General features: G+C 29.6%; 5 protein-coding genes across 9 annotated transcripts in view; 2 read left to right on the forward strand and 3 right to left on the reverse strand.

Moving 5' to 3' along the window:
• Positions 1-284: 284 nt before the first annotated feature.
• On the forward strand, positions 285-5,364 carry LOC124428539 (wolframin). Of its 2 annotated transcripts, XM_046972720.1 has the most exons (6): positions 285-484; positions 868-972; positions 1,043-1,259; positions 1,424-1,653; positions 1,731-2,935; positions 3,026-5,364. In XM_046972720.1, exons 1-6 carry the CDS (start codon positions 424-426, stop codon positions 3,815-3,817), a joined length of 2,610 nt encoding a protein of 869 aa, XP_046828676.1. In that variant the 5' UTR covers positions 285-423; the 3' UTR covers positions 3,818-5,364. The 2 variants fall into 2 exon arrangements, with proteins under 2 accessions (XP_046828676.1, XP_046828677.1); XM_046972721.1 differs by lacking the exons at positions 285-484; positions 868-972 and having other exon boundaries at positions 1,158-1,293.
• On the reverse strand, positions 5,318-8,275 carry LOC124428543 (vesicular integral-membrane protein VIP36). The gene is made up of 7 exons (XM_046972731.1): positions 7,780-8,275; positions 7,453-7,568; positions 7,150-7,347; positions 6,910-7,072; positions 6,668-6,834; positions 6,487-6,550; positions 5,318-6,421 (listed from the first exon to the last, which is right to left on the reverse strand). Exons 1-7 carry the CDS (start codon positions 7,892-7,894, stop codon positions 6,270-6,272), a joined length of 975 nt encoding a protein of 324 aa, XP_046828687.1. The 5' UTR covers positions 7,895-8,275; the 3' UTR covers positions 5,318-6,269.
• Positions 8,276-9,211: 936 nt separating this feature from the next.
• Positions 9,212-13,366, reverse strand: LOC124428550 (PPP2R1A-PPP2R2A-interacting phosphatase regulator 1). The gene is made up of 5 exons (XM_046972745.1): positions 12,733-13,366; positions 12,215-12,278; positions 11,700-12,097; positions 11,450-11,587; positions 9,212-11,355 (listed from the first exon to the last, which is right to left on the reverse strand). The coding sequence occupies exons 1-5, from the start codon at positions 12,840-12,842 to the stop codon at positions 11,130-11,132; spliced, it is 936 nt and encodes a 311-aa protein (XP_046828701.1). The 5' UTR covers positions 12,843-13,366; the 3' UTR covers positions 9,212-11,129.
• A 1,276-nt stretch (positions 13,367-14,642) lies between these two features.
• LOC124428549 (adenomatous polyposis coli protein-like) lies at positions 14,643-18,410 on the reverse strand. 2 transcript variants are annotated; one of them, XM_046972744.1, is made up of 9 exons: positions 17,333-18,409; positions 17,108-17,252; positions 16,876-17,027; positions 16,391-16,721; positions 15,891-16,314; positions 15,558-15,809; positions 15,343-15,447; positions 15,151-15,282; positions 14,643-15,065 (listed from the first exon to the last, which is right to left on the reverse strand). In XM_046972744.1, the coding sequence occupies exons 1-9, from the start codon at positions 18,171-18,173 to the stop codon at positions 14,820-14,822; spliced, it is 2,628 nt and encodes an 875-aa protein (XP_046828700.1). In that variant the 5' UTR covers positions 18,174-18,409; the 3' UTR covers positions 14,643-14,819. The 2 variants fall into 2 exon arrangements, with proteins under 2 accessions (XP_046828700.1, XP_046828699.1); XM_046972743.1 differs by having other exon boundaries at positions 15,151-15,447; positions 17,333-18,410.
• Positions 18,411-19,023: 613 nt separating this feature from the next.
• LOC124428669 (zinc finger protein 423 homolog) overlaps positions 19,024-26,490 on the forward strand; it is a 51,885-nt gene continuing 44,418 nt past the window's right edge. Inside the window, exons 1-3 of one of the 3 annotated variants that reach the window (XM_046973007.1) lie at positions 19,024-19,793; positions 25,898-25,978; positions 26,265-26,327. In XM_046973007.1, the coding sequence (XP_046828963.1) occupies positions 19,754-19,793; positions 25,898-25,978; positions 26,265-26,327 (184 nt within the window). In that variant the 5' untranslated portion in view covers positions 19,024-19,753. Of the gene's footprint in view, positions 19,794-20,550; positions 20,667-21,617; positions 21,675-25,897; positions 25,979-26,264; positions 26,328-26,490 lie in introns of those variants that run through there. The other 2 variants (XM_046973009.1, XM_046973010.1) reach the window with 2 other exon arrangements.

A 26,490-nucleotide genomic window follows, 5' to 3' on the forward strand; every position in this document is an offset into this window, starting at 1 on the left:
TCTTTTCGATACGATATTCTAATAACTTTCTTTCACAAATGTTAAAGTTATATAAAAACAATTTTCATTCAATTTGTTTTAATTATTTTGGTCTATGATATTTATCAATGAAAATACAACGTTCTTTTATGGGTGAAGGTTATCTGCTGTTTATATATACATATTATATATATATACATATTATATATATATACAGATAAACGAGAAAGGACAAAAGTTATAACATTGTATTATTATGCGCATGCGCGATAGAATATAGCATGCGCTTACCTCTGTCAGCCACATTGTCGATAGTCGCATTGTTTAGGCGGCCTCGTTTGTATCGTAGAGAAAATAAGTATTCGTTATTACTGTATGGGTAAATAATAAATAATATTAATAAAAAAAATTGGGACATTAAAATTTGTTAATAACGCTTTTACAATGGCTGGCATTATGCCTTTATCTGGAAGACCCGGTAGAAAACAATGGACGTTACACGGTGGTAATTACTTTTCTAAAAGAATAGTTTAGTAATACTATTTAATTGATTTTCTCTATCATATTTCTTAGTAGAAAGCAATTATGTTGATAAAAAAAAAGAAAAATGAGTTCAAATTTCTTAACAATGATTTGAAAAGCTAATAGATCAGTTGCCAAAAAAGGTTCCATGAGTATTAGACATCTGTCAATAACTCTTAGGTCAAATGTTATTTATATCGATATTTATATTCTAAAATATTTATCTTATAAAATCTGAATATGCATGTGTACATATACACACATATATATTGATAACAGATATATGTATATATATATATATATATATATTTTTTGTATCTTCTTTATTATTATAATAGACAAATTATAATATTTCATTTTTGTCAGATGGAATACGTGGTTCCCTTAGACGATTACGATCTCAAATGGCCGAGGATGGATGCCCAGAATCTCAAGTAGTTTTAGCCAAACAACTTTTAGACGAAAGATGTGGTACATTATACATCATATTTTGTAATAATATACATTATATATAGTACATTATTGCATTATTTTATTTAAGATTTGGAAGTTGATAAAGAAGAAAATGCAAAATTGGGTGTTTATTGGTTGACTAAAGCCTCGGAGCAAGGAAATTTGGAAGCAACGGAAATTCTTAAACAATGTTTAGCTACAGGTCGTGGAATCACAGAACATAATTACTATGATGTCAAAAATTGTTTGGATATGACACAAGATGAAAAATTAGCTAAAAAAGCTGCAAGGGAAATGTTTACTAGGTAAAGATGAAGACCAAGATAATCGTCGTCACTAGTTAGTAATTTTTCCAATATTGTTTTGTATTATTTACTATTTATTGTTTCTTATGTTCTTCCTATTATAAGGGTTATTCACCTTAAGTAACTCTTGTTTGATTTTATTAATTTTTTGACTTCATATATAGTTTATCAAATGGTGAGGATTTTATTACAACGGAACAACTACAAAGATGTATGAGGGATGTAATATCTCCATCTAGTAGTAGATTCAGTAATTGTCAGTCACCTAAGTCATCATCTAATACTTCAGATGAGAAGCTAAATGATGCTTTAAGTAATAAGTTTACTAAAAATGGGCTTCCTGAAGATAATACATCTATAAAAGAGGAAAGTAAAATACACAATGTAACTTATGGTAATTGTATAACTCTTATATTATATTTATTAATAATAAATTTAATATGAATTATTATGTACACTTTATAATTATAGACTGGATGGGTCATCAAAGTGAAAAAATAACTGAAGCAGCTTTAGTATCTGCAGCTACAAGCTATGCTCATGGAATGCTCCCGATGGTTTCTCGTTCATTGTGTATGGTAGATTCACCTGAAATGGAATTAGCTGCTATTCCTCTTTTACAAAGACCATTCATTTATCCGTTAGCATCCTTAAAGTGTTTCTATATTTGGTTAATAGAAATAATAGGCCATAAAAGTAGACCGATTATAAAAGTTCTTTTCACATCAAACATACATATACTTCTATTACTTTTGTTGTATTCCTTGTTTGGAACAGAAAGTTTAATACTTTTCATTCCAATGGCGCTCTATTATCTGTCTTTTATTGTAATGGTTATTTCTACCTTCCAGATGTTACACAGAAAGCGTAAATTGAATAATTTCCGTGTATGGTCACGCTTATTCCTCAGTTATTCAGGTGGTAATCTAAATCCTGAGGAGGCAGAGTATCAATTTTGTTGCAATAACTTAAAGCCCTATGGTCATTTCTTTCTTGCTTTATTGCTCAATCTAATAATTTATCCTGTGATAACTCATCAATGGACACCACAATCTGAATTCACTATTATTTCTGTTACATTAACATTAGTGACATTACTCAATTTTATGTGGAATAATTCATCGAATTTTCCTGATCTTTTAGCTCTCTTTAGTTTTGGCGTGCATGTACTTGCAAAATATCCTTATGAAACAGATATTGTTGTTGCGCAAGGTTGGAGATTCCTCGATATAAGAGTACCTACATTTGCTTCCTATGTTGTTGGTAATGGCATTGAATTCTGCCTCAATTTTCGTGTTGTTTTCTATTTGTTGATACCAGCAGTTTTTTGTAAAATGGCTGCTAGAGAAAATTGGCGTGGCACATATAAAACTTTAATTCCTCATTGTGTCACCCTAAGCTGGTGGCAAATAGCAATATTTAGTTCACAAAGCGCGACATGGTATGGTTTAATTAGGGGTGCTCTTGCATTAGTCGGTATGGTACTTTTTCTGCCAATTGCTGGTTTAGCTTCCATTATTTTGCCAATTATAGCAGCTGCAAAGTATTTATCAGAAAGTGATTTGGCAATGAGAATAATTGTGACTGCCATACTTGGAGGATTACCATTCATTGCTTCTTGGTACATAAGAAGATTAAGAACTCCAAGATTTAATTGGATCATTACCGTTGTGCAGGTTTTTATATTCTATCTATATTAAAAATATTTATATTAATATCATCAATTAAAAATGTTTATTTAATTATTAATATAATTTTTCTCTCAGCTCGTTTTAGGCACAAGCGCTGCTATATTTCTATCATGGCAAGTGATAACAGAATATAAAGAAGATTCGGATAACAATTCATATGAAATTGCAGCTACATTATCGTGGGAGCAATACCAAAATCATTGTCATCAACCTGCGTGGGAAGATATATCATCAAAGGCGCAAGTACAAATTGAATGTGCTCATTTAGAAGGCATTCCAATCTCATGGGAAGGTTATGTAACAAATGTTCGGTTAAAATCAATTAAAAACAATATTGGTACAATATTACGTATGCTACCTGACAGTATTAGAACTACATTCAGCTGTACATATGGTGAACCGTATAAAGAAAATTGTGATTCGTACGATGAAATACGTAGAAAAAATTGTGAACACTTTGTAAATATTCAAAAGAAAAGGCATAAGTGTCATTTTCCTGAATGGGATCAATATGAATTTGAAATTTTTGTCAAAATGAAAAGTGGTATATGGAGAAGCAATGCAGAAATTGTGCTCATTGCAGATCACTCGTTTACCAATTTTAGTTTAAATATATATCCACGTGATAAAATTTGGTTTTCTGGCACACTATCAAACACAGGTTTAGAAAAGGAATCTTTACTTGGTGGTGGGAAACCTCATATTGAATTAGATGAGATTAGTTGTTTAGCCTGTCATTCTGTTGACCTTAAGTCTTTTAAACGACACAAATATCACATAACATTAAGTTCGATAGTGAATAATTTCTGGCTTGGTATAAAGACTGTTCTTAATTTTCTACTAAATCCTATTGTTTTATTCAAATAATACTAATGCATTCATTACAGGGAAAATAACTATTGATTTAAACTTTTTCATTAAAGAAAATTTGAATTATCACATTTTTTCTTTTCAAGAAAGTATATATATATATACAAGTATTGTATAAATGTATTCAAAAAATTAACAAACACTTTTTCATTAATACTTCGTATGAAAACAACTTCACAATAGTTAATCTTTATCCTAGATAGATCATGATAGTTGTACCCTGAATAGCAAAAATGATATAGATAAGCGAACATTTAAGCTTTATTATCATATTTTATGTTACTTCAGTCGGTCATTTTAAATTCATGTTTTATTCTAAAATATCTATTTTATAAAATCTGAATATATATTATACACGCGCATGCGCGCACATACATACACACACACACATATGCATACATACATACATACATACATACATTCATATACGTATATGTATTTTAAGAATAACATTTATCCATATGCTTTACTGCCATTAAAACAAAATGGAGAATATGCTTAATATTTTTCTATTACATTTTCAGAATATGAACAAAACGAAAGTTCTGAATTTAATTCTTACAGAAATATAAAACCTAATAAACGATTTCAGTAATGTTGTATTGTATCTTAGATTATAAATACTGAAATCTAATTTAATTAAAATAATTAATACTAATGGAATATTTTAATTTTTCCAAAAAATAGTGATAGTACACATTAACTAAATTAACAACTATTACTCATTGATATGTAAAATGGCATTGATAACAGATGGAGAAACTATGTATCTAAAATATACATCAAAATAATCTACATAATGATAAATTATGACAACATATTAATACAGTTACATATATCTAAATGTTATAAATACATGGACAAAAAACCAAGCACTGTATCAAGATAGAAACAAAAATTAATGTTATATCGATGTAAATGTTCAAAATGTGTAAGATTCTATAAGTAATACAGAAACTACTAAGTCCATAGAAATAATAACATTACCAGCTGTATCATATCAAATAATGAGGATAATGAATAACAGATAACACAGTAAAAAGATAGAATTAGAAGTGCCTTAATATTCTTTTGTTCAAATATTAATTCATTTATATATACAAAAAAAAAAAAAATAATAAAACAGAAAATAGAAAATTATGTAATATTTTAAAGAATGGTCATGGTTTTTTTTTAAATAATTATTAAAGAACATTGAATTACGAGAAAAAAGGAAAAACTTGGCTTCTGCAATTATTAATAAATTTATTTTACATTTGGCAACAGATTATGATACATTATTCTTTAAACATTTTTTCATTAACAAGATAATTAATTGGTTTGGTTCTTTGTTTTCTTTATTAATTTCATATAAAAAAAATTTTATAAGAGAAAAATACTCTATAGTTATTTCGTATAGATAATAGTATTCGTTTCACTTATGTACAAATATAAAATCTATATTAATTAACTATTTTATTTACGCTTAATCCGAATAAAAAAAAAGGAAAGATAATGTAAAATAAAGAAAATCATTTATGTAAATTAAAGATTGAATATAAAGACGTTCGCCATTATTTATCCATACTGAATTATTCATTCTATTACAATCTTAATGCGATTCACTTATCATTTTGCAAGAATAATATGAATTACAAGAATACCATGCAGTATAATTTGGGATATGAATATTTCATATGTTTGAAAGGAGTTTGTATTCTAATAATATTTGTAACATTTTTTTAGGATATACTGTGATGACAAAAATGAATTAACTCTTAATCTGATGAAATTCTTACAGGTGTTTAAAAATATTATAATGATATCGAAACAATTTCGTAATATATGAAGATTATCAAAGTCAATCAGTGCAATTATACTCAAATATGTAATTCAGAAATATAAGATTTGTTTATTGTTATAATTAAATTAAAAGAAATTAATCTCTTGGAAATTTAAACAATCAATTGCTTATATTACTAAGCAAAAATTTACATTCCCTAGCATCCTACTTTTTTACTATTCGGGCATATATATTTACTCAGGCAGTTTAAGTAATATATATATTTTCTTGCTTGATTTATATTTTATATCTAATATTATTAAATTCAACTTATATATACACTGATTAACTTCTTAATACTTTACATATAATAAAAGTACTTAGGTCCGGTCCAGCACAATTATTGTATAGCTTAATACATTCACAATTACGATATTACATATCATATACATATATGAATTATTTCACTTTTTTATGTCGTGTTTTGACATATATGTGATATTTTGTCTAAAAGTCTTTTTTCTGAGAAGAAATTATACTATATTAATCGTGTTTAAACCAATTTTTAGCACGACCAGTCTCATGAACACTTTAAATATTACACTACAAATATTCCTGGTACAGGAAAAATCCTGAGTAAAAGAATCCAAAATGAATTGGTTGGTAAATTACCATCCACAGAATAAATCAGTAAAAACGCTTTCGACTATTTTCCTGATGTTTTTGATATAACATAATCCCTATCACAACACAAGCGATTAATGCTAATACTCCCACAAGCATTAAGAGGAACATTTTTATACCACTTAAAGGAGTTTGTTTTGGATCATCCACACGTTCTAGAAATTAAGTTATGTTATAATTATATTCATAAATTATATTCATTTATTTAAAGATATCTTACCACGTGGGGATTCAAAGAAAGCTGCAGATGGTAAAATAGTAGATCTGTCCTCATGATCTTTTGGCTATATAAATATAAAATTTATTTTAATCATAATGGTTATGTAACATTAGAAAATATTCAATTCTTTCATATACATATTTTTAATAACGTTCAAAGTTATACAGAAGAAAATACTTACATCATCTGGTAAATCTAATTCGAATAAACGAATCGATAAAATGTCATGGTTATCACTTAGATCTCCTGTTGTTGCAGAGATACCAAAGTAATAGCCTGTAGGTAATTTAATACCCTTCACAGAAAAACATTCTTTCCAAGCTGCTTTGTTTGCTATATCCGTGGAAACTGTATCATAAAGATAATAATTTTAAATTTGTATTAATTACAACAAAATTGTATACACTAATAATTATGATTTACCAGTTAAAATATCTTTTTCGTATCTTATTGCTATATGTGAATCATGATCAAGATTTCTGAATTTTGCTTCACATCCTGCAAGTTGTGTATGTGTTCCATCACGATCATGATCATAATGCAAAGAGCCATTATTTACCATAGCTGAAACATAAGGATGTTGATGCTGCAAATAGAAAAAATATTATAATTATGCATAGAACATAATAATTTGTTATAATTAAACGATTAATATTATATTACATTGTGAGGACCATTGTGATTGCTGTATGTATCGAGTATTATTGCTAACCCTTGAAAATAATCCATATTTCCAAAAACAGGACCATGTTTCATACGTTGTTTAGCATACCAAATAGCAAAACCATCTCCAAATAAATCCTTTTCTTTTCCATGTACCTTAAAATGTACTTGGAGTTCCCAGTTTCTGACAAAGCAAGCCTATAAAACGTACAATCATAAATATATTTTCTTATAACTTTTATAATAGTAAATAAAAAATTAAATTGTATAAATAAAAGAAATAATATGGAAATATTTTCTTACAACGGAATTCCATATTGCTCCTTGTTTACTTTGTAAATCTGGTGTCAACCTTACATAGTTATTTGTAACCATTGTACTACCCATAAAATCCCAATAAGGAATGGTCATACCAGAACCTATAAAATATTCATTCAAATATTTCTAATATATTAATGATTATATTATTAACGATTTGTTTTATGAACTTTTTGTTTTAAATTAACAATATCATAACCTATAAATATTGTTTTAATTAAAGAAATGATATATGATTTGAAAATGATAACAGAAAAATTTGATTGAAAATTATTACGTAATAATTGATATTACAAAATTCAATTTACAAACCTTGATAAGGGCGTATTAAAGAATGTTCTCGTTTCATATAATCCTTTGTATTCCATTCTGCACCGGTAGATTTTAAAATACTCACGATTAAGACGTAAATTAAAGTTACACACATCTTTTTTAATTGAATTATTACTATTACTATATATTTATGAATAATTTATAACAATTGTTTTTATAACAACGGGAATTCGCAAGTATTACTGGAAATATACAAAAAAAATATAAGCCTGACAGAAAGAACACAACTTGCAAGTTTAGAAATAGATGAAGATAGAGATAGAGTGACAAGTCAGTTCCTTATTATTACAGGAGTATTCCTGTTTGATCGGTACAGATCACGTTAAAATTCGATGATAATATTAATGATAAAAAACAATTTTCAAAAATTTATACACCATATTTTATTTGTAATTTAATTAAATTAAATTAATTCAAAATTTTTTTGAGAAATTTCTTAAAATCGCTACTGATGCTACTGCATTTGTCTTGCTAAAAAGACAATATAATACATCTGTTTTCCACTAGTGTCGCTCCTGTTACATCCAATTTATAAATTTAATTTAAGCGCCAATTTAGAATTTGATTATAAAAATATCATATTGTCCCTTGATTAAATAAACAATTTTTATTATTATTAAAAACAGTCATAAAACTAGATATTTCAGTAACAAGGGAATGATTCACTTCGATACAAATTTCTGAATAGTAACAGTTTTTATTAAGTTAATCTGTTCTCAATCTACTGTGGTGTTTACATTAACGTAAGAATTTCAATATTCACATATGGAATTATTAGACATATATTTATAATTATGTGATAACTTTTTCTTTTTAATTAAGCACGCAAAAAATAATTTATACATTGTCATCGATTTATATGCGAATTGATAAAATCATCGATTTTACTATTTATATAAACTTATTAATTTATTTCTTTAGGTTTTCATAAAAGTATGCTATACTTGTTACAAAAACTTTATTATATTTTTTGGCGATCCCTTTAGTGCTTACATCGTCATATATTGTACAAAATGATAAATAAGAGTTTAATAACGTATCTTTTGTCAAAATTTCAATTAGAAAATTATAAATGATAGGTTATAAAATATTTTTGATATTACATTTAATAGTCTCTTGCTCGTTTCTGTTACAAATAATTCATATATAATACAAATTAATTCATAAATTAATGTAATTATGTATGAAAATATGTGGAATATACATAACCATCACGCACTATTATTTCATTGCAATACTTAAAGCACATTTTGTTATATATATATATATATATATATATATATATATATATATATATATATATATATATATATATATATATATATATATATATATGTGTGTGTTTTATAAAATATTCGACACAATTAATGTATTGTTCTATTTTATCATATATGTAGGAAACATTAATATGTTTAGTTGATTGTACAATAATTATTCTATTTATTGATATTTCACATTTTCATCTAATATTTGCACGCACCGAAGGGTTAATACAAAATTTTTTACGTGCATAAATAAATATGTATTTATTTGAAACTTAGTCAATTTTGAAGAACTTGATTGAGAAAGTACTGTTTTATTTACACATGATTTTTTTCAATTGGGTGGAGGCCATTTTGATTTATAAAAAAAGTGCCTTATAAAACATTAATTTCAGTCTTAAACTTAGGAAGCATATGTATCTTCTAAGAAGTTCACTTTGACTTTAGGAATATATAAGATTGATTTGTCTACCAAACAACAGCATTGATGAATTTTCTTTTCCACGATTCTTAATTTTAATAATAATGATCTTTTAATATTTGAGCTAACAACATATATATTATCTACAAGGCATTATTAAGATCATCAATGCAAGTTGTTTTATTTTTGAAAGATGTTAAAAATATACTAGATATAACATGATTAATAATACTTCTTCTCTCTCCATAGTTTGGCGCAGATCAAAGTGATAATAATTTTACATTATAATTTATTACAATAACGTAGGCTTCCAACTTCGATTCAGAACATGAAAAACAAATGTTGCTTATTATAGTCAAAGCATGTATTTGAAAGAACTAATTATATATAAATATTTAACAATATGGTACAAATTATGTATAATTGCATTATGTTTATAGTTTACTTCGAAAAAGTACAGAATAATTAATAAGCTAATGTTTGCAAATTTTATTTGATATAATATAAGCAAAAACTAAAACTATTTTTATGTGACAAAGTTCAATCTTAACTAAAACTTTGGTGTAAGTTAAAAGGACACCTTTTAAAAATGTTGATTATCTCACGGTTGATATCTTGTTCTTCCATAGTTAATGTACAACAATGGAAAAGGAATGCAAGCAAATTTACTCTGAGAGTCTATAATTTTTTAAAAATGTTCAGACATCAATGTTATTAAATATTGCATTTGTTTGCTTATCAAGATTTTTCGTATCATGTCATGAAAGATAGACTAATATTAAATTGTGCAAACATATTCTAATTTAAATTTCTTATACTAATTTTTTTTACACAAAATCCAGTTTTTTTATCATGGAAATGCATTGTTTCTAAAACACTCCATGTATTACAATTATTACTTGAAGCTATCTCATTTTTTACTAACCACAATGGCATTACCATAGCTAATGTAAGTCTATTGAAATTTGGTTCATAACATGGCAACAAGGCTAACAAATTTAAAAACAGAGATAAAACAATCTGTGCAATTAATGTAATTTCAATATTACATACAAATAAATTGTAGATATTACTGAATAGATAATTAACATGATTAGAATAATTCAGCAATTATATGCTATTAATAATGATTCATAAGAGCATCAGAGCTGTTAATACAAGTTGATATTTGGATAGCATAAAGTGGCACATGTGTAATTCATAGACGAAAAACAATACCATAAGTAACACTAAATATTTATATACCTATTATCATATTACATTTGTAAAACAATGTCTTTCAAAAATATGAAGAAATCTTTTTCACTAAGATATACTTGATATTGTACTAAAATTGAAAAACATTGAAAACATTCCAATCTATATATATAATAATTATTCAATATTTTTTTTTCTTTTTTTTTCATTACTTTAATCATGTGTTTAGAATAATTTTAGTTCCTTCCTATTTACAGGAACATAGTTAAAGCAGGTACTCTCATTTGTAGCTGCTATAATTTTAGTATATGAGAATCAGCACAAAATTCCCCTTGATTATGGTAATGCAAGAAATACTAATACAACTATTTCAAGTCAGTATTACAATACATCATACAACAAGAGATAATATGACACGTCGTGAATCATCAATTTTTAGATGTTTATATTCATCTTTCATTACCTTGACTAATTTTATCTGTTTGAATTTGGTCTATTGTTTCAGCTTGCATGCTTGTTTCATTCAATATATCATCGGTATTAGGACCAATACAAACTGGCGAAGGACTATCCACTTGCTGAAAGGAAAAACTTGGCGAATCTGCACTAGATATTGATTCAGGAGTTCCAACAGAACTAATGGTACCAGAAAGTGGACTGGATATTGTATCTAATCTGAATGTAATAAATATAAAATTAAATATATATATTAAAGTTATCAAATTTATATTATAATAAGAAAAAGATATGAATGATTTATGAATATTACCTGAATGCACTTTGTGTTATAGAACCAGATGTACGTTTGGCTGGAGGATACAAATGATGATCTACACCAGTATCATCTAATTCAAATTTTCTTTTAACGGGTCCTAAGCAGCTTGGCCTTATTGGACTTAGACTACGCCTATAAAAAATTAATGATAAATTATATGGTTATATACCTTTTTAAATTTGTTAACTTTAATATATTTGGCAATTTTCTATTTATTGGATTTGTTTATTAAACTAATTTATACCTTGTAGCAAAAGCCTTTCTCGTTGGACTAGGTGACAAATTATTTTTCCAATTAACCATATGAATACCAGGAGAATAACACTGTCGTTGATTTAATCCCGATCTTGTAGGTGATGGTGATGAACACAATGGTGGACCATTCACGGATAAATTTAAACTGAGTGGATCTAATATCCTTTTTGCTATTTGTCGTTCTGCTCTATTGAGATGAGAAGGAGATTCTGAATCCTTAAATGATAAGCCTTCTGCTTCTAGGGTAAGATCTTCCCATGATTGAGATATTTGCATTGCACTGTGAATTTCCTTTTCATGCGCAGCTTCACGACCAGCAACATCTATACATTCTTCTTGTCTTAATTGGCTAACTCTTGGCGTTAAACGTGGTATACTACAAGGACTCTATAATACGCAAAACAATGAGATAAAAATATTCGAATGCTGAATTTTTGTTATTATAGCATGTACTAAAAACTATACATTTTCAATTCTATATATATGAAATAGAGAATATCTTACACTAGTGCTGAATCGTCGTAGACGAGGTGAATTGGCAAATACATTAAATGTTGATACAGCATTTCTGAAAATAATAAAATATACAAATCACAGTTAAATAACAATCTAATATAAGTATATAAAAGTTATTAAGAAATCTTCTCAGATTTCTTATAATCATAATATTGAGAATATAGGTTTCTTTTCATAGATCGACTTTGTTAGATAAAACTCTTATATAAAAAGTAAAATAACATACAGAGATTGTTTATCGAAAATATATATAATCTTATTAAAAGATTTCAAATTTATTGGATAATTACGATGGTGTCTATTAAAATCTAATAAAATTTGAATTTGAGTGGTCCAAGAGATTTGTATTTCCACTCAGTTAATGATAAAAGAAGAATGATTGAAATTGTCATTTCTGAAGATATTTTAAAGAAAATATAAAATTATTTATTTTACAATGGGAATAAAGATAATACTAAAAAATATGTTTAAATAACGGTGTTTAAATAATAATCGATTATAGATACCTTGGTGCAGAAGTAGAGGGTGAGGTAACAGACATTGTGGCACTGATCTCATTAATCATAGGCGCACTGCTTGATCGTTTTAAACTGACTATCGGACAATCAACATCCATGATTGTCAAAAGTCTCTGTCAATTCATGTGTTTCTCCGCGAGCAATATCCACAAAAGAGGGACACATTGAAATTAGTCTTGGGTTGCGTCTTTTATCGCGATATCGTTAACAAATATAAGAGATGTTGCTGAAGTTATTATATGGACGGCACATAGATTGATTGGTAAAAAGATGAACGTATGACAAGTAACATATAACGTAACATGTGTTTTTACAATTCCGTATGGAAAGTATGAAAAATTCTTCTTTGAAATTGTGTTCCTTATCCTTGTAATTTTGCACACTTTATATCGAGATGTTTTATAATCGGCTTAACTTCATCTTAATAAAGAAGAAAAAATATAGAATACACTAAAAGAAACACTCGTGTACGACAGGTCTTTTATATCGATTGTGAAACTGAATTTTCTACTTGTTCGTCTACTACAAAGATTACTACGAACTTTTTGTCGACTCAGGGACAACGAAACAGAGTATATCCTACTCCGCACTCCGTCGACAACTGGAATGAGCGTGGCTCTTTGCTTGCAGTGATTTTTATTAGCCTGCCCAAGTCAAACACAATTGTGCTAGATAGTGCCAACTTTCTTGCCAACGGAGATATATATACAATTTCTTGAAAACCAATAACAATAGGACTTTACCTAGCCGTTGACCAATCATGAAACTTTCAGAAGAAGAATAATGGTTGGATTAAGTAGGATGCATCCCCATAAATATGTTATTCAAAATGGAGTGAGAAACATTGTTCTTTATATCTCTTCTTTCTTTTATTTTCCCTTAATCATTACTATATTATGTCATCTACAATTATATATTGTTTAAAAATGAAGGATTTATAGGGATTAGTAGACGGGGATGTGTATTATCCGTTTAAATTATATTTCGAAGTGCTCTTTGGAAAATTCAGCATGCTCGATCAAGAATATTCGAACAATAATAAAACATGTCTCTTTCGATGAATAATTTACACATATTTGATTTAAATAAAATCAATGTAATGTTTACAGAAATATTAAATTTATAAAGAATTATCAATTTCTCGGCTCTTTTAAATGCGTTAATTAGAGGTATAATTTTTGAATATTTTCTTTTATATACATAAATAACTTTTTATTAACAATAATATTTACAAATAAAAGATAGAATAACGTAAATTATATTTGATATAACCTTCTTATAAAATAATAGAAACATACGAAATTATGTGGATTAACTCGAGAAATTAAATATACGTAAAAAAAGTCTACTAATGATATGTGATCAGAAAACTTAATGGAGGTATGATGAGTGAAGAGCGTAACCGAAAGGATCCCAACATATGTCATTATATACTTGTGCGCATGAACGATACGACATCGACAGAGACAAGATTATTTGATCCTAACCTATAAATCTTTAACAAAAAAGATATATATGTATAATTCGTTATTCTTAAGTTATTAATTATTACTTAGTATTACTTTACATTTATTCCAACGACATATAGCTTATGCATATTAATATACTATGATTATTTGTAATTAAACAATATTGCATTTGTTTAAACATCACATAGCTATCAATGCAGTTGGAATATAAAATAATTTTAATTTGAAATCTCATATCTTTGTTGTCCAATAATTGTAAACTAAAACATATGTATTTAGATGAGTAAATAGATTTGTAGCCACTTTATACGTACAAACATTACTATCGTATAATGACACTTTGTCCTAAGATAAGAATAAAGGGATAACCTATAAATAATAGAAAAGGAAACTTGGTTATAGATACACGTAGATATAGCAAAATTGTACTTAAATAATATGTTCATTGCTTTTAATCGTTGTAAAATGTATTCAGTCTTTAATATCGAATGAATCTTAATCCTAGTTTAACTAGTTTGTGTGGCAATTATATGTTCTGGAATTTCTGATTGCTTTTAATATAAGATAGATTGCATTACTTCATTAACGAATAAATAATCTGTATTCTTAGCTACTACTAGATGCTTTCGTTGGAAAATTATTATAACTGCAAGATGAACTTCCAACAATGTAATGGGAAACGCTGTTCTCTACACTTTTATAAGGCAGCTGTGTATACAAGGCATTAATTGGATAAGCATTATTTAGAAGATAAGCGGTGGAACTACTAGACGATCCCATAGATCTTAAATACTCTTCTCGTTTCTTTGTTGTAGCTTGTTTTTGAATTGTTGTAGTTGGAACATTTAACACCTATGATGATTAAAATATAAATAAGTATAAGAGGTATGTATTAATTATTACTTGTGTAATAGATATTAAGTAAAAGAAAACTTACTTTTGGCATGCCAGATTGAATACATTGGGCTAAAATAATATCTTCTTCTTCTTCCGAAGGACTGTAACTATCTTCTGTAGGATAAAATACGCTAGTTGAGCTGTACGAAGTAGTACTATGTTCTTGCGTTACCTGAAAATATAAAATAATATGTAAGCGGTAGGGACATTCTAATAATATAATAAGTTTTACTTTTTCTGGTCGAAGTCTTGAAAATAAAGAGGTGGGACATTGAGTTCTAGGCTTTGATATCTTAGTTCCCTTTAATAATGGCGATGGTGAGCATCTTAATCGAGCCTACAAAAAGATATTTATATAGTGTAACTTTGATAAATTGATAGCTATATAGTGGTACACTAGTAGTTATACTAGCAAGTAATTTATGTAAAAAAATATTAATAAAATACCTTTGCAGATTGTATACATTCTATTAAAATAGCTTCGTCGTCCGAATGATTTGGACTATCATCCGAAAACTCCTTTTCATTTTCCATTGATATATGGCATAAAGGTTTAATTATTACAGGATTTTTATTGTTAGAAGCCGATTCAACGGGAGATGACGAAGGTGTCCCACATATATTAAATTTTTGTGGTACGGTCTCAGGTTTTTTCACGCAAGGTATACTTTTCGTTGGAGGTGGGGTGATTTGTCTCACCTTTAAGCAAAAAATATTATGTAATTTTATTGATAACATTGAAATTATATTGGAGATATTTTCATCTATTATAGAATATACCTTTGGTATACCCGATTGAATGCATTCATCAAGAATTTTTTCATCTTCGTCAGAAAGATTATAACTTTCATCCGAAAGATCATTTCTGTGGCATTCAAGTTCTGAAGATTTAATTGGTTCAATTTTCTCTATATCTTCTGGAACACTTGGCATAGATAAGACAGAAAGATTTGATTGTGAACCAACCGGAGAGATACCTGCTGGTGTATCTTCTGTACAATAAACATGTACTGTATCTGGGACAACAACAATTTCCATTGGTGGTTTACAAATTTTAGAGACAGCCGGTGACTCTCCAGGGGAAACAGAAACACAAGCTTGTGATCTATTTAATGGTGACTTTTTGTCGCATGACATTAAGACACTTGTTGATTTAGAATGCGTAGATTTTGGAATATTTTCGGTTTTTAAGGATTGTCTGTATCTGTAGTGTATATATAGTTATTGTCGTGTATATAATGTTTGCACATGCAATTAATATTACAGAATAATTAGAATACCTATTATTTTGTATTCCCATACTAATACAAGCAGCTAGCATATCTTCATCATCTTCATCGCCATCACTTATTTGTTCTGGCTGTTTTTCAATTTCAAGAACATTTACTTTTACAAAAGATGTACTTTTATCGATATTTTGATGGATTGGTTCTGATATTTCTTTCAATTTATCTCCACTTTTGGGATAATCAGAACTTTTCACTTCATCGTCAATAGTTAAAGAACTCAGACTTGTAGTGGTAGAAAATTCTATTGGTGTTGATTCTTCTTTAAAAGTAGCAATATCATCTTCGAAAACACTAGTCCTTTTTACACCATATTTTGAACACACTGAAACAAATAAATACTTAATATATTGTATTGTGGTAATTATGTAGAAATAGGAAGCTTGTGTAGCTTTACTAATTAGCAAAATTGTTAGTATGTATATTAATGTTTTTGTTAAAATATATACCCTAATAGTATATTCAATATCATTGCATACATAAATGAGAATGCGACGGTTTTACTTCTTCTTCTTGCATTTTATTCATAAAATCTGTAGATTTTATTTTTTGTATTCTGGGGCTGGGTGGTACAGTTTGGGTTGGAGAATCTGGTAATTCACTTGGCGAAACAACTCCACTTGTTCTACGGCTAAAAGAAAAATACTTCAAATAGTAAAAACAATCAAAAAATATACAACTTGGAATGTATACAAATTATGTCGCATGTACCTGAAATCACTGACAACGGAGCTACGGTCATCATGTATAGAATGCTGTTCGAAACCACTCAATGAACCAAGAGAACTACAACGTGAAAACATTAGAGGTGTTTGTTCAGCATAAAAATCTTGTCCACTGAATGTTACCATTTTTCCTGAAGATAATATCAAGGTTTAATATCGAAGAAAAAATAGATAATCTTTTACTTTTTAACACAAACTTTAAAAGACATACCTTCCTTATCGACAATACGTGAACTATTTTTACTTTCCACAGGACTATTGCTTATTGAATTAGAGATTAATTCATTCCTATTTAATTCTGTTACATTAGAATTACTTGTTTCTGGTTCTGATTTACTCATAGAGTTCTCTAAACTTGCTTTTGATATTATTTCAGATACATTATTACGTTGTGCTATTTCACTGTTAAAAGAACTGAGCGAATTAACGCAGGAAGAACTACTAAATTCTTCTTCTTTATAATAACTAATTGGCTTTTCAGGAATCATATGATTTGAGCTTATATTAATAATATGCTTTTGTCTCTCTGTACTTTCTGATATCAAATGTTGTTGCTCGTGACATTCTTCTGTTCTTCTATCCTCGAAAGATATACTTTTTTTATGTCTAGCATCAAGTCCTTTCTTTTGTGTCTTTTTAGAATGATCATTATCTTTTGTATCTTCGACTCTTAAATCAGACATAGATGTTGCAGTAGAAAAATTAAAAGGTGTTTCGTAAGGTGTACCTTCTGTACAATATGTTTTAATAGTATCTTCTTGTACGCTACCGGAAAAGTATTCTGTAGTTGGTTTCTCATCTTCATCAGTGTCATTTTCTGCATATCTTAAACTATAGTCCGTTGGTTGATCAAGATCTGTTTCTGCATAATCTCCAAATAATACTGTTTCAGATTCACATTCTTTAATATCCTCATTTGCTGATTGATTTTTCTGTACATCATTTAGAAGATGATTTTGCTTTAATCTATTTCTTTCAATATATTTTTTACTGTAATCTACTGGTTGATCTCGTATATCATCGTCATAAGTTTCTGTTGCATTTTCATCCATATTACTTTAATTTAACAGTTATTTAAATACTTTTGAAAAACTATTTGAAATAATGCAAATCGATAAAGGCACAGGTATTCTCTCAAATTATGTTAAAAACAATTCTCTAACATCATTAAAATTCTACTGGTAACACCTGTTTAACGATTAATTACAAGTTCATTTACCTGTCATTAAAAGGGTGAATGCACATGCATTTACATGTGGAATGGTTGGTGCACTAATGCCGTCATGTGCGCTATCTATCGGCTAAACCTCATATTAAAAAACATATATTAATCCATCTTGATTTACGACAGATACAAAAATAATATAATTTATGTTTGTAATTGAAAAAATTAATGCTTCAAAGAAATATTTCTTATTACTTATCGACCTAATCTTTAACATCAGTAATATAACAATGATATTTCAATAAAACTATTTTAATTAGATTTAATTTTAAGTTTAAACACAACTTGTTAAGAAATTAACTAATAATATAAATATTTATTCGCACAATTTATTATGCGTATTTTATTACAAATGTTATTTTAGAATAAAACACTACAATATAAATAAATAAATAAATAAATAAATAAATATATATATATTTATATAATTTATATTATTTAAAAATAATTTCCATTGAATTGTTTGCTTGTTATTTTTTTTCTTTTTTTTATAGAACAAAAATTATTAGGTAAAAGAAATGAAAGAAAAAAACAATGTTAGATGAAAACAGATCACAAGCAATGACGCTTGCGCGACTCATTTGACAGTGGTTCTCCAAATATACGCAGTAAGGGATCCCGCGAAGCTCGTCATTCGTCGCGCGTCTTTCAAGCGCGTCTGTCGACGATTATTCGGATTCGTGAGTGTGTTAGTAAAGACTAAACGTGTTATGTCTCATTCGTCTTGAGACCACGTGGCTTGTTAGTTTATATGTTCCCGCGCGATTCTTTTACTCTACTCATCGGCCAATCACCGTCCTACTTCGTTTATTACAACGTACGATAAATTTTAACAAGTGCCATTATTTCATTAGTGATTTTTTCTTCTCTTTGTTTAAATTATTCAAGAATATAATTTCTTCTAAAGTTTGATCATCTTCGTCTTTACACAATGTTACAAAGTTTTTCTAAATATAAATATCAGAAGTTAATGTATATTGTAGGTTAAATGTGCCAAAATAATTTTAAATAGATGTCATAATTAAAACAAAAATTTTACGAGATAGAGAAAGAGAGAGAGAGGAGAGTAAAATTAATTTTGGAAGATTCACAAAATTAATACGGATAATATTTTCATTCATTTTTTGATATCGATAATTAATTACAATAGTTGTACTTTGGTAACTAGTTGATATGATTGAAGTTGTTAATGATTTGAACCAATCAACGACTTTTATATCATTTCAATAATTTGAAATATATTGAAAGACTTTGAAAGATCAATTAGAAAATTCGTACATTAGTTTGTTAAATTATTTCGAAGAAAAACGATGCGAATAAAATTCATTTTTACAAGTGTAAGGATGGACAGCTTAGCTTATTTCCTTTAATTCTTCAATAATTTTCCAAAGTGTTTGTGTTGGTGATATGTCCAGAAGAAAGCAGGCGAAGCCACGATCTTTAAAACGTAAATATTTTTCTATCTAATATTTTTAATTCTTATTTCAATCATGTTAGAATGTTTCAAATTACTTTCTTTTATAATTTAACGTTTAGTTCATAAAAAATAAGTAGACGTTCCAAACATTGTTTTTAACCTAAAACTTACTAATATTTTCAAAGTTAATTTTGAATTTTTATATTTAAAGATATGTATTAAGGACAAACTTTTCGCACGGATACATGTATATACATATATATATATATATATATGTATATACATATTGTATATATGCGTAGAAAAATACATCGATCGAAAGTTTGATCAGCTTGTTAGTAAATGTTTACAAATTTACGCGACATTGATACATTGGTAGAGAAGTTAAATGTCATCGTATCCTAGTATCAAGATGTCGGAATATGAAAGTATAGTAAAAGTACAGTAAAACAGTAGAAAATATTCCGTAATCATATAATCATATTTCGCAGAAAACTGGAATAGCACAAGGATATTAAGTAATCAATAGCTTTACAAGATCAAAAAAGTCTATAAATTTGTTCGTTTACATTGTATAGAAACGAAAAAGAAACAAGAAATTTTTGTATTTTATTTTTTATCTAAGAAATGAAACAAAATTGCATACATACATAGAGGTACTTTATTTTGTTTCTTATATATATATATTTTTTTTTTTAGATTTTAAATCGACGAAAATCGAATAGACACGAATTTTCGACATAACTATACGATCGATATTAATAATACGCATCATCGATAATGTTTGCATCGATCGATAAACAAGATGGCGGCTGATAGTATCGTAGACGCTTTGAATCCAAATCTTAATTATGAACAATAATTTCTTGTTTATTATATAGAAGAAAATAGATATATTAACAGGTACTTAAATTCAAATATTTTTATAAACCATTTCATTTCATCAAAAAAATTCTCTTTATCGATTGCAAATTGTTTTAACTTTTGATGAGGTTAGGATATCGCAAATAAACGTTTATAATAGGAAAGACACGTGAAGAAATAAGAGACGAAAAGGTAAAGAAATTACAATTTTGTTTCTAAAAAAGGATGAGGAGGAGGAGAAGGAATAAACACATCAGACAGCACATTCGTGCTCGTATAATGTCATGCGTGAGTGTTTGTGTTGGCCAGGTGTTTCGGTCAGGATGGAAGCATACGTATGTGGTGGTCGAGCGAGAGAGGATCGGGAAGAGGATAGAAAGAGCGAGAGAGCGAGAGAGAGAGAGAGAGAGAGAGAGAGAGAGGGAGAGAGAGAGTGAGAGAGAGAGAGAGAGAAAGAGAGAGATGCAGTCAGTAGTCAGCCAGGATGGAATTAGGTGGAAGCCCGCGGGAACGGTGCTTCTCCCTAGAGAATCTCCGGCCTCTGTAATCACCAGTTCTCCTATCCTATCCAATTCTGGTCGCACTCCTCTCCTCCCTCTTCCTCTTCTTCACCCTTTCTCTCTCTCTCTCCCTTTCTCCTCCTCTTTCTGTCTTGCTATTTCTTTCACTCTCATCTTTCCACTTTTTATCTTTATGTATGTACCTACATATGCGTACAACATATTTGATTCTTTTCTATTAGACACTATTTAAAGTTTTGTACAATTTTTCATAAATCTCTAATTAAGTTCATCTCTCTTTATTTTTATATTATCTTATACGCATATATAGTTTTATAAGATAATTTTTTGAATTTTATTTTTTCTAGGAATGAAAATGATGAAATTGATATAATATTAATTATATTGTTGAAGATAAATCATAAATATTATGTCTAATTTCTATGCAAAATTAATCGGTATGGTACGTATGGTCAGTAGTCTCCACCACGATTAGAATGTCACGAGAGCGCGGTTAGCCACGAAATAGCAAGCCGAACCGATATCGGTACGAACGTAGTGATATAGGGTGTCGCTAATTAATGCACGATAATGAACCTACGCGTAGCCGAAGCTGTATTAATGGATTCCAATGCCCATCATAACGTGGTCGATCCATAGATACATTCAAACCGCCTATAATTACGTTAATGGAGACCCATCTGTTTGTACGGTTCGGTTTTAAGTTACTCACCGTGCAATGACGAAATCGTTACTTCCTCGAAATTCTATTGGATCATCTATAGCTTCGTAATTTCAAATATTCGTTAAAGTCGAAGAAAAAATATGGTTTATATGTTTAATATGTTTACATTAATATGTTATCATATTATTCATATATATGTAAGCAAACTATGATCATTCATTATGTTTCTAGGCCATGATTAGGATCGTTCGCATAAATGCATAATTATTATCATTTCGAAATAGATCAAGCCCTATGAATAAACAAAAAATCGACAAATCTTTCGAAACAAATTTATTTGTATATCTAATTTTCTTTAATAATCTCTTCTTAGTAGAAACTGATAGTATCTATGAGAAAGACAAGCAGTGGCTAGTAATAGGAATGTAAATTTCTGGCTTAAGCCCTTTAATCGTAGAGGTTCTCTAAAACCTAAGCCGCTATTAGTTTTTGCTCTGACAAGACTAATTCCTGCTAGTGGTTACAATCATTATAATACTGCGGCACTTTGGATTAAGTTATTGGCTTCTCGTTAAATTATTATCTATGGTAATGTGCCTCTCCCTTCCTTTAATAGAGAGATATTGTCATTACGACTTCGTCTATGTTTGTTACTATGAAATCATTGGATTTATCGGTCAAAATACGTGGGTTAGTGAAATTAGAGTCCCCCTCCCTCTTCTCTCTTTCTTTTTTTCTAGAAGTACCGATGGACTTCTCGTACATACATGTGACGAAGGTAAGACGAAGCGATGTCTCGAAAGGTGCGTGGAATGCGGAACCGGTGCGTACTCTTAAGAAGAACACGAGGCATACTCGAAGAGACATTCTCGAGGAGAAGCGGTATCTCTTTGAAGAGACACCAAGCGTTGACATCCATGCGTCCATCCGTCCGTTCATTCGTTCGACGCAATTTCTCACCGTCCTATTTTCTTATATCAACCTCATAATTTCATACCATCAGCTATTCTATAGGATAGTTTGATCGACTAGAAGCTACGTTTTCTAATTAAACTGTACGAAAGAGCGTCAAAAAGAAATCATGAAATCCTTGAAACATAGATATTATTAAGTAAAAAAGTTGCAACGTCACTATATATCGCGTTTGAGGATCTCGAGTAGGAAACGTAGTGGAATGGAGCTTGGTAGGATAGGAAAAGAGTTTCCGCAATATCCGTGGGTCCTCGAGGCGCCGTGTCGGAGCCAGAGGGGGTTTCGACGGTGGATGTTGGTGTCTCATGGGAGTCTGAGTCCGCGTCAGACCTACCCTAGGTACGTTCCCTCGGGATTTCTCGACTTTCCTCTTCCATCCAGCAGCCCCTCGTGTACCACTGACTGCAGCAACGGCACCGATGGCTGCAGCAACGGCAGTTCTCACACAAACACACACATTCCCTCTCTTGACTGTCTGGCTTGCCTGTCACGAGTCCAAGACGTACGGCGTCTGCAGCCGGGAAGCAGAGATAGCAGTCGTCTCGGATAACCCGCAGGGCGCTCCTTTATTCACGGTATATCGATTAATGACTCGAAACCCTGCGGCTTCTCCGTTGGCGGACGATTTGGCGAGTCCTTCTTCTGTCTTTCTGCTAATTTCTCAAGACGGGAGAAGAGAGAAAATCGCATCCTTTCGTGTACCAGACCTAGTCTTTTCAGTCTTTTCTTCTTACTTAACGTTTCAACCAGTGCTTACATTAAAAACGATTTTTTCTCAAAATGTATTCCACATAGGAATTCGTTGATCCAACAGTTGATTCAACATTCGTTGATCTTTTGTTTGCTTCTAAACACGATCTCACGGGAAATAATTTTGTATTTAATCTTCTATGGTACTATCTAACTTAAAAGTTATTTCGATATTTCTATTTCGTAAGTTTGATTTCATTTTGTCGTCAAAAATTTTGGTGATAATTTATTTTACATTTTATTAACACATATGTTCTCGTTTCGAAGACTAAGCTCGTTACCGGAAAAGATAGAAACGGTATTGTGTCGAAATGCCGATGGACGAGCGATTCTAGGCAAGAGTTTAAGCCGCAATATGCAGTTATCCGTCGGCTCATACACCTTTAGATTGTCTCATAATAATATATCCGTTTAACATTACTTGCGAACCTGATTCCACTTCTAACAACGACCCGAGATTACTACTTGTATTTTGAAAAGCTTATTTCTGTCGTTCTATTTCTTTCTTTCTTCCTTCCTTCCCTTTTTCCTTCTTTTGGTTTGTTTCTTCTCGAAGCTACTCCTTCTACCCTTCTGCATTTACTGGACCATCTTGAAAATGGCCTTCTTCGTCTAAGCACATTACGTTTCCTTCTTGTAAAGCTATCTACTTTATGCTTAGGTGTATAGAGTATATTCGTCTACTACGCTTAGGTTACCTTAAAGATGATAGCCAATCTCCTTACCTTTACGATTATTGTTTGGTTGGATCGTCTCCTAGCTCACAAGCCAAATAGTTTATCATATTTACGATATATCGAGTATTTTTTTGTACAATGTTGCATGCTAACGTCAAAAGTATTATATTTAACGTCTTTTGTTAAATTAGAAAACTTTTCGAAACAAACTTTATCGAACTCATCGAATCGAATTTAGATTTTTTGGGGTTTTTAGTTTATTTGATATTGTAAAATTAAATAGACTGGCAATTGATATCAAATTGACAGATATAGTGAAAATAGATGGACAATTTTAGTTTCCACAGTATATTTTGATTAGAATTTTCTAAAAATTGTCAATTACTCTAGTTGCTTTTGAAAGACAGTTTTTACGATTAATTTGTAATAAAGTAACCATAAGAGTATACGTAGAAAGACAACGTGTCACGATCTTGACGGCTGACAAGGTTCGAAGGGTGGTTTAGTAAGCAGTCTTCTTGGTGTCCTTGTCTTTTGAAATATTCAAGTTCAACTTCGTCCCTTCGTTCGCGTGCAAGTCATTGTTTCTAACCTGACGTTAATGCATATTATCGATTGTCGAATTTACAATATAATTTGTATATAACAATGATAAAAAAAATGTATTATAACCTTCTATAATTATAGTATACTGATATAATTATACTATACTAATGGCTTATAGTTAAAAAAAAAAAAAAGAAAAACAAAAAATTTAAATGCTCATACGAAGATATGAAACGACGATTATGTTTCTGGCAATAAGACGGAATTATTTGATTTTATAAAGGATTAAAGTGTATTATTTCTCGTGACATTAGAGGAAAATAGAAATCACCAGCTCGATAACATACACGATACAGTTTTAATAAGTCGTTGGTCTAATGAGAAATGTTCTTGTTTGCTCGAAACGAAGGCGTTTGACACCTTTCGAAATTGTCAACTCCGATAGCAATTCTCAAAGTGGCAAGTTCGTGAAGTAAATTGGCTAGAGTTGGCTCTTTTCACTCTGAAGGGTAAAAGGACGAAGCGCGTGGGTGATTTGGTAAGGGTGAAAAAAGAAAAGAGATAGGATGAGGACGAAAAAGAAGGAGAAGGAGGAAAATGAGCAACGAGAGGAAACGAGAAAAGTGGAAAACGGCAAGTAACAAACGACTCGTTGGGCACGTGGACAGAGCGGTGATTTTTTAAGTTTAATTTTGTGGTCCCATGTGACAAACGACTGTAGCTATGGCGTCATGGGCGTCGGTATACGCGCGCACGCATACACATACCGTGAGAGAGAATATATTTTGTGGCTACGAACATCACACCCTCGCCATTTTATCTTTCGACTATACGTATGTTCGTTTCTCGTTGAAATTAAAAAGTTGAGCGAATTTTTTTCCTTCCTCGTTCGTTGACCTTGAAATCATTCATCTTCTCTCTTCTTTTTTTCTATTCTTGATTTCATTGATGATACGTTAAATTAATTTCACCTGCATATCACGACCGTATTTTACAAACGCATTATTTATTTATTTTGTTGTTGTTTGTTATTTAACTTCAGACCGGGTCATTTTTCTTTGCAACATACAACAGATTCATTTCTTACTCGGTGATAATATGCAAATGCGATGGGATTAATGGTCGTTTGTTTCTCTGCAGGGGACGAAGAGTGGGACGATGCCAACGAACAGAATGTCCTGGAGGCGTCCGAGCAGGATAACGAAACTGCTCCGATTAAACGTAAGTATTATTTCATATTTTTCTGCTAATGGACTTGTATTATACTATGTTTTTCAATTGTAATCTATTATGCTGGATAATTTATTTTTGTTTATTTTTATTTATTTTAAGTTTATTAATTTTACATATACCAAACAAGGAATAATAGTTCTCAGTTTGTAATAATTATAATGTGAGTAATTGCAAAAGAATTTATTTATAGATTTAAGGTTAAATAAGTTTAATTGAAATAATTACATTAGGTACAAACGTAGATATTTTCATTGATATTATTTTGATATTTTAGCCGACGATGAAGACGAGGAAGAAGAAGAAGAGTTGCAGCGAGCTTTTAGTCGACATTCCGAAGGTGAGTCGACTTTTAATAATCTCGATAACTGTAATTTCTATATAGTTTTGTTTCGTTTCTTTTTTTCTTTTTTTTTTTTAATGATAATTGTGGCAAACATTGGAGTAGAGAGAACTACTAAGAAAAAATTCGTAGGTCACAAATTTCAAGGTGTTTCAATGAA

This window comes from Vespa crabro, chromosome 13 (assembly GCF_910589235.1).
Source record: "Vespa crabro chromosome 13, iyVesCrab1.2, whole genome shotgun sequence".
In the NCBI taxonomy this organism is placed as follows: Eukaryota; Metazoa; Arthropoda; class Insecta; order Hymenoptera; family Vespidae; genus Vespa; species Vespa crabro.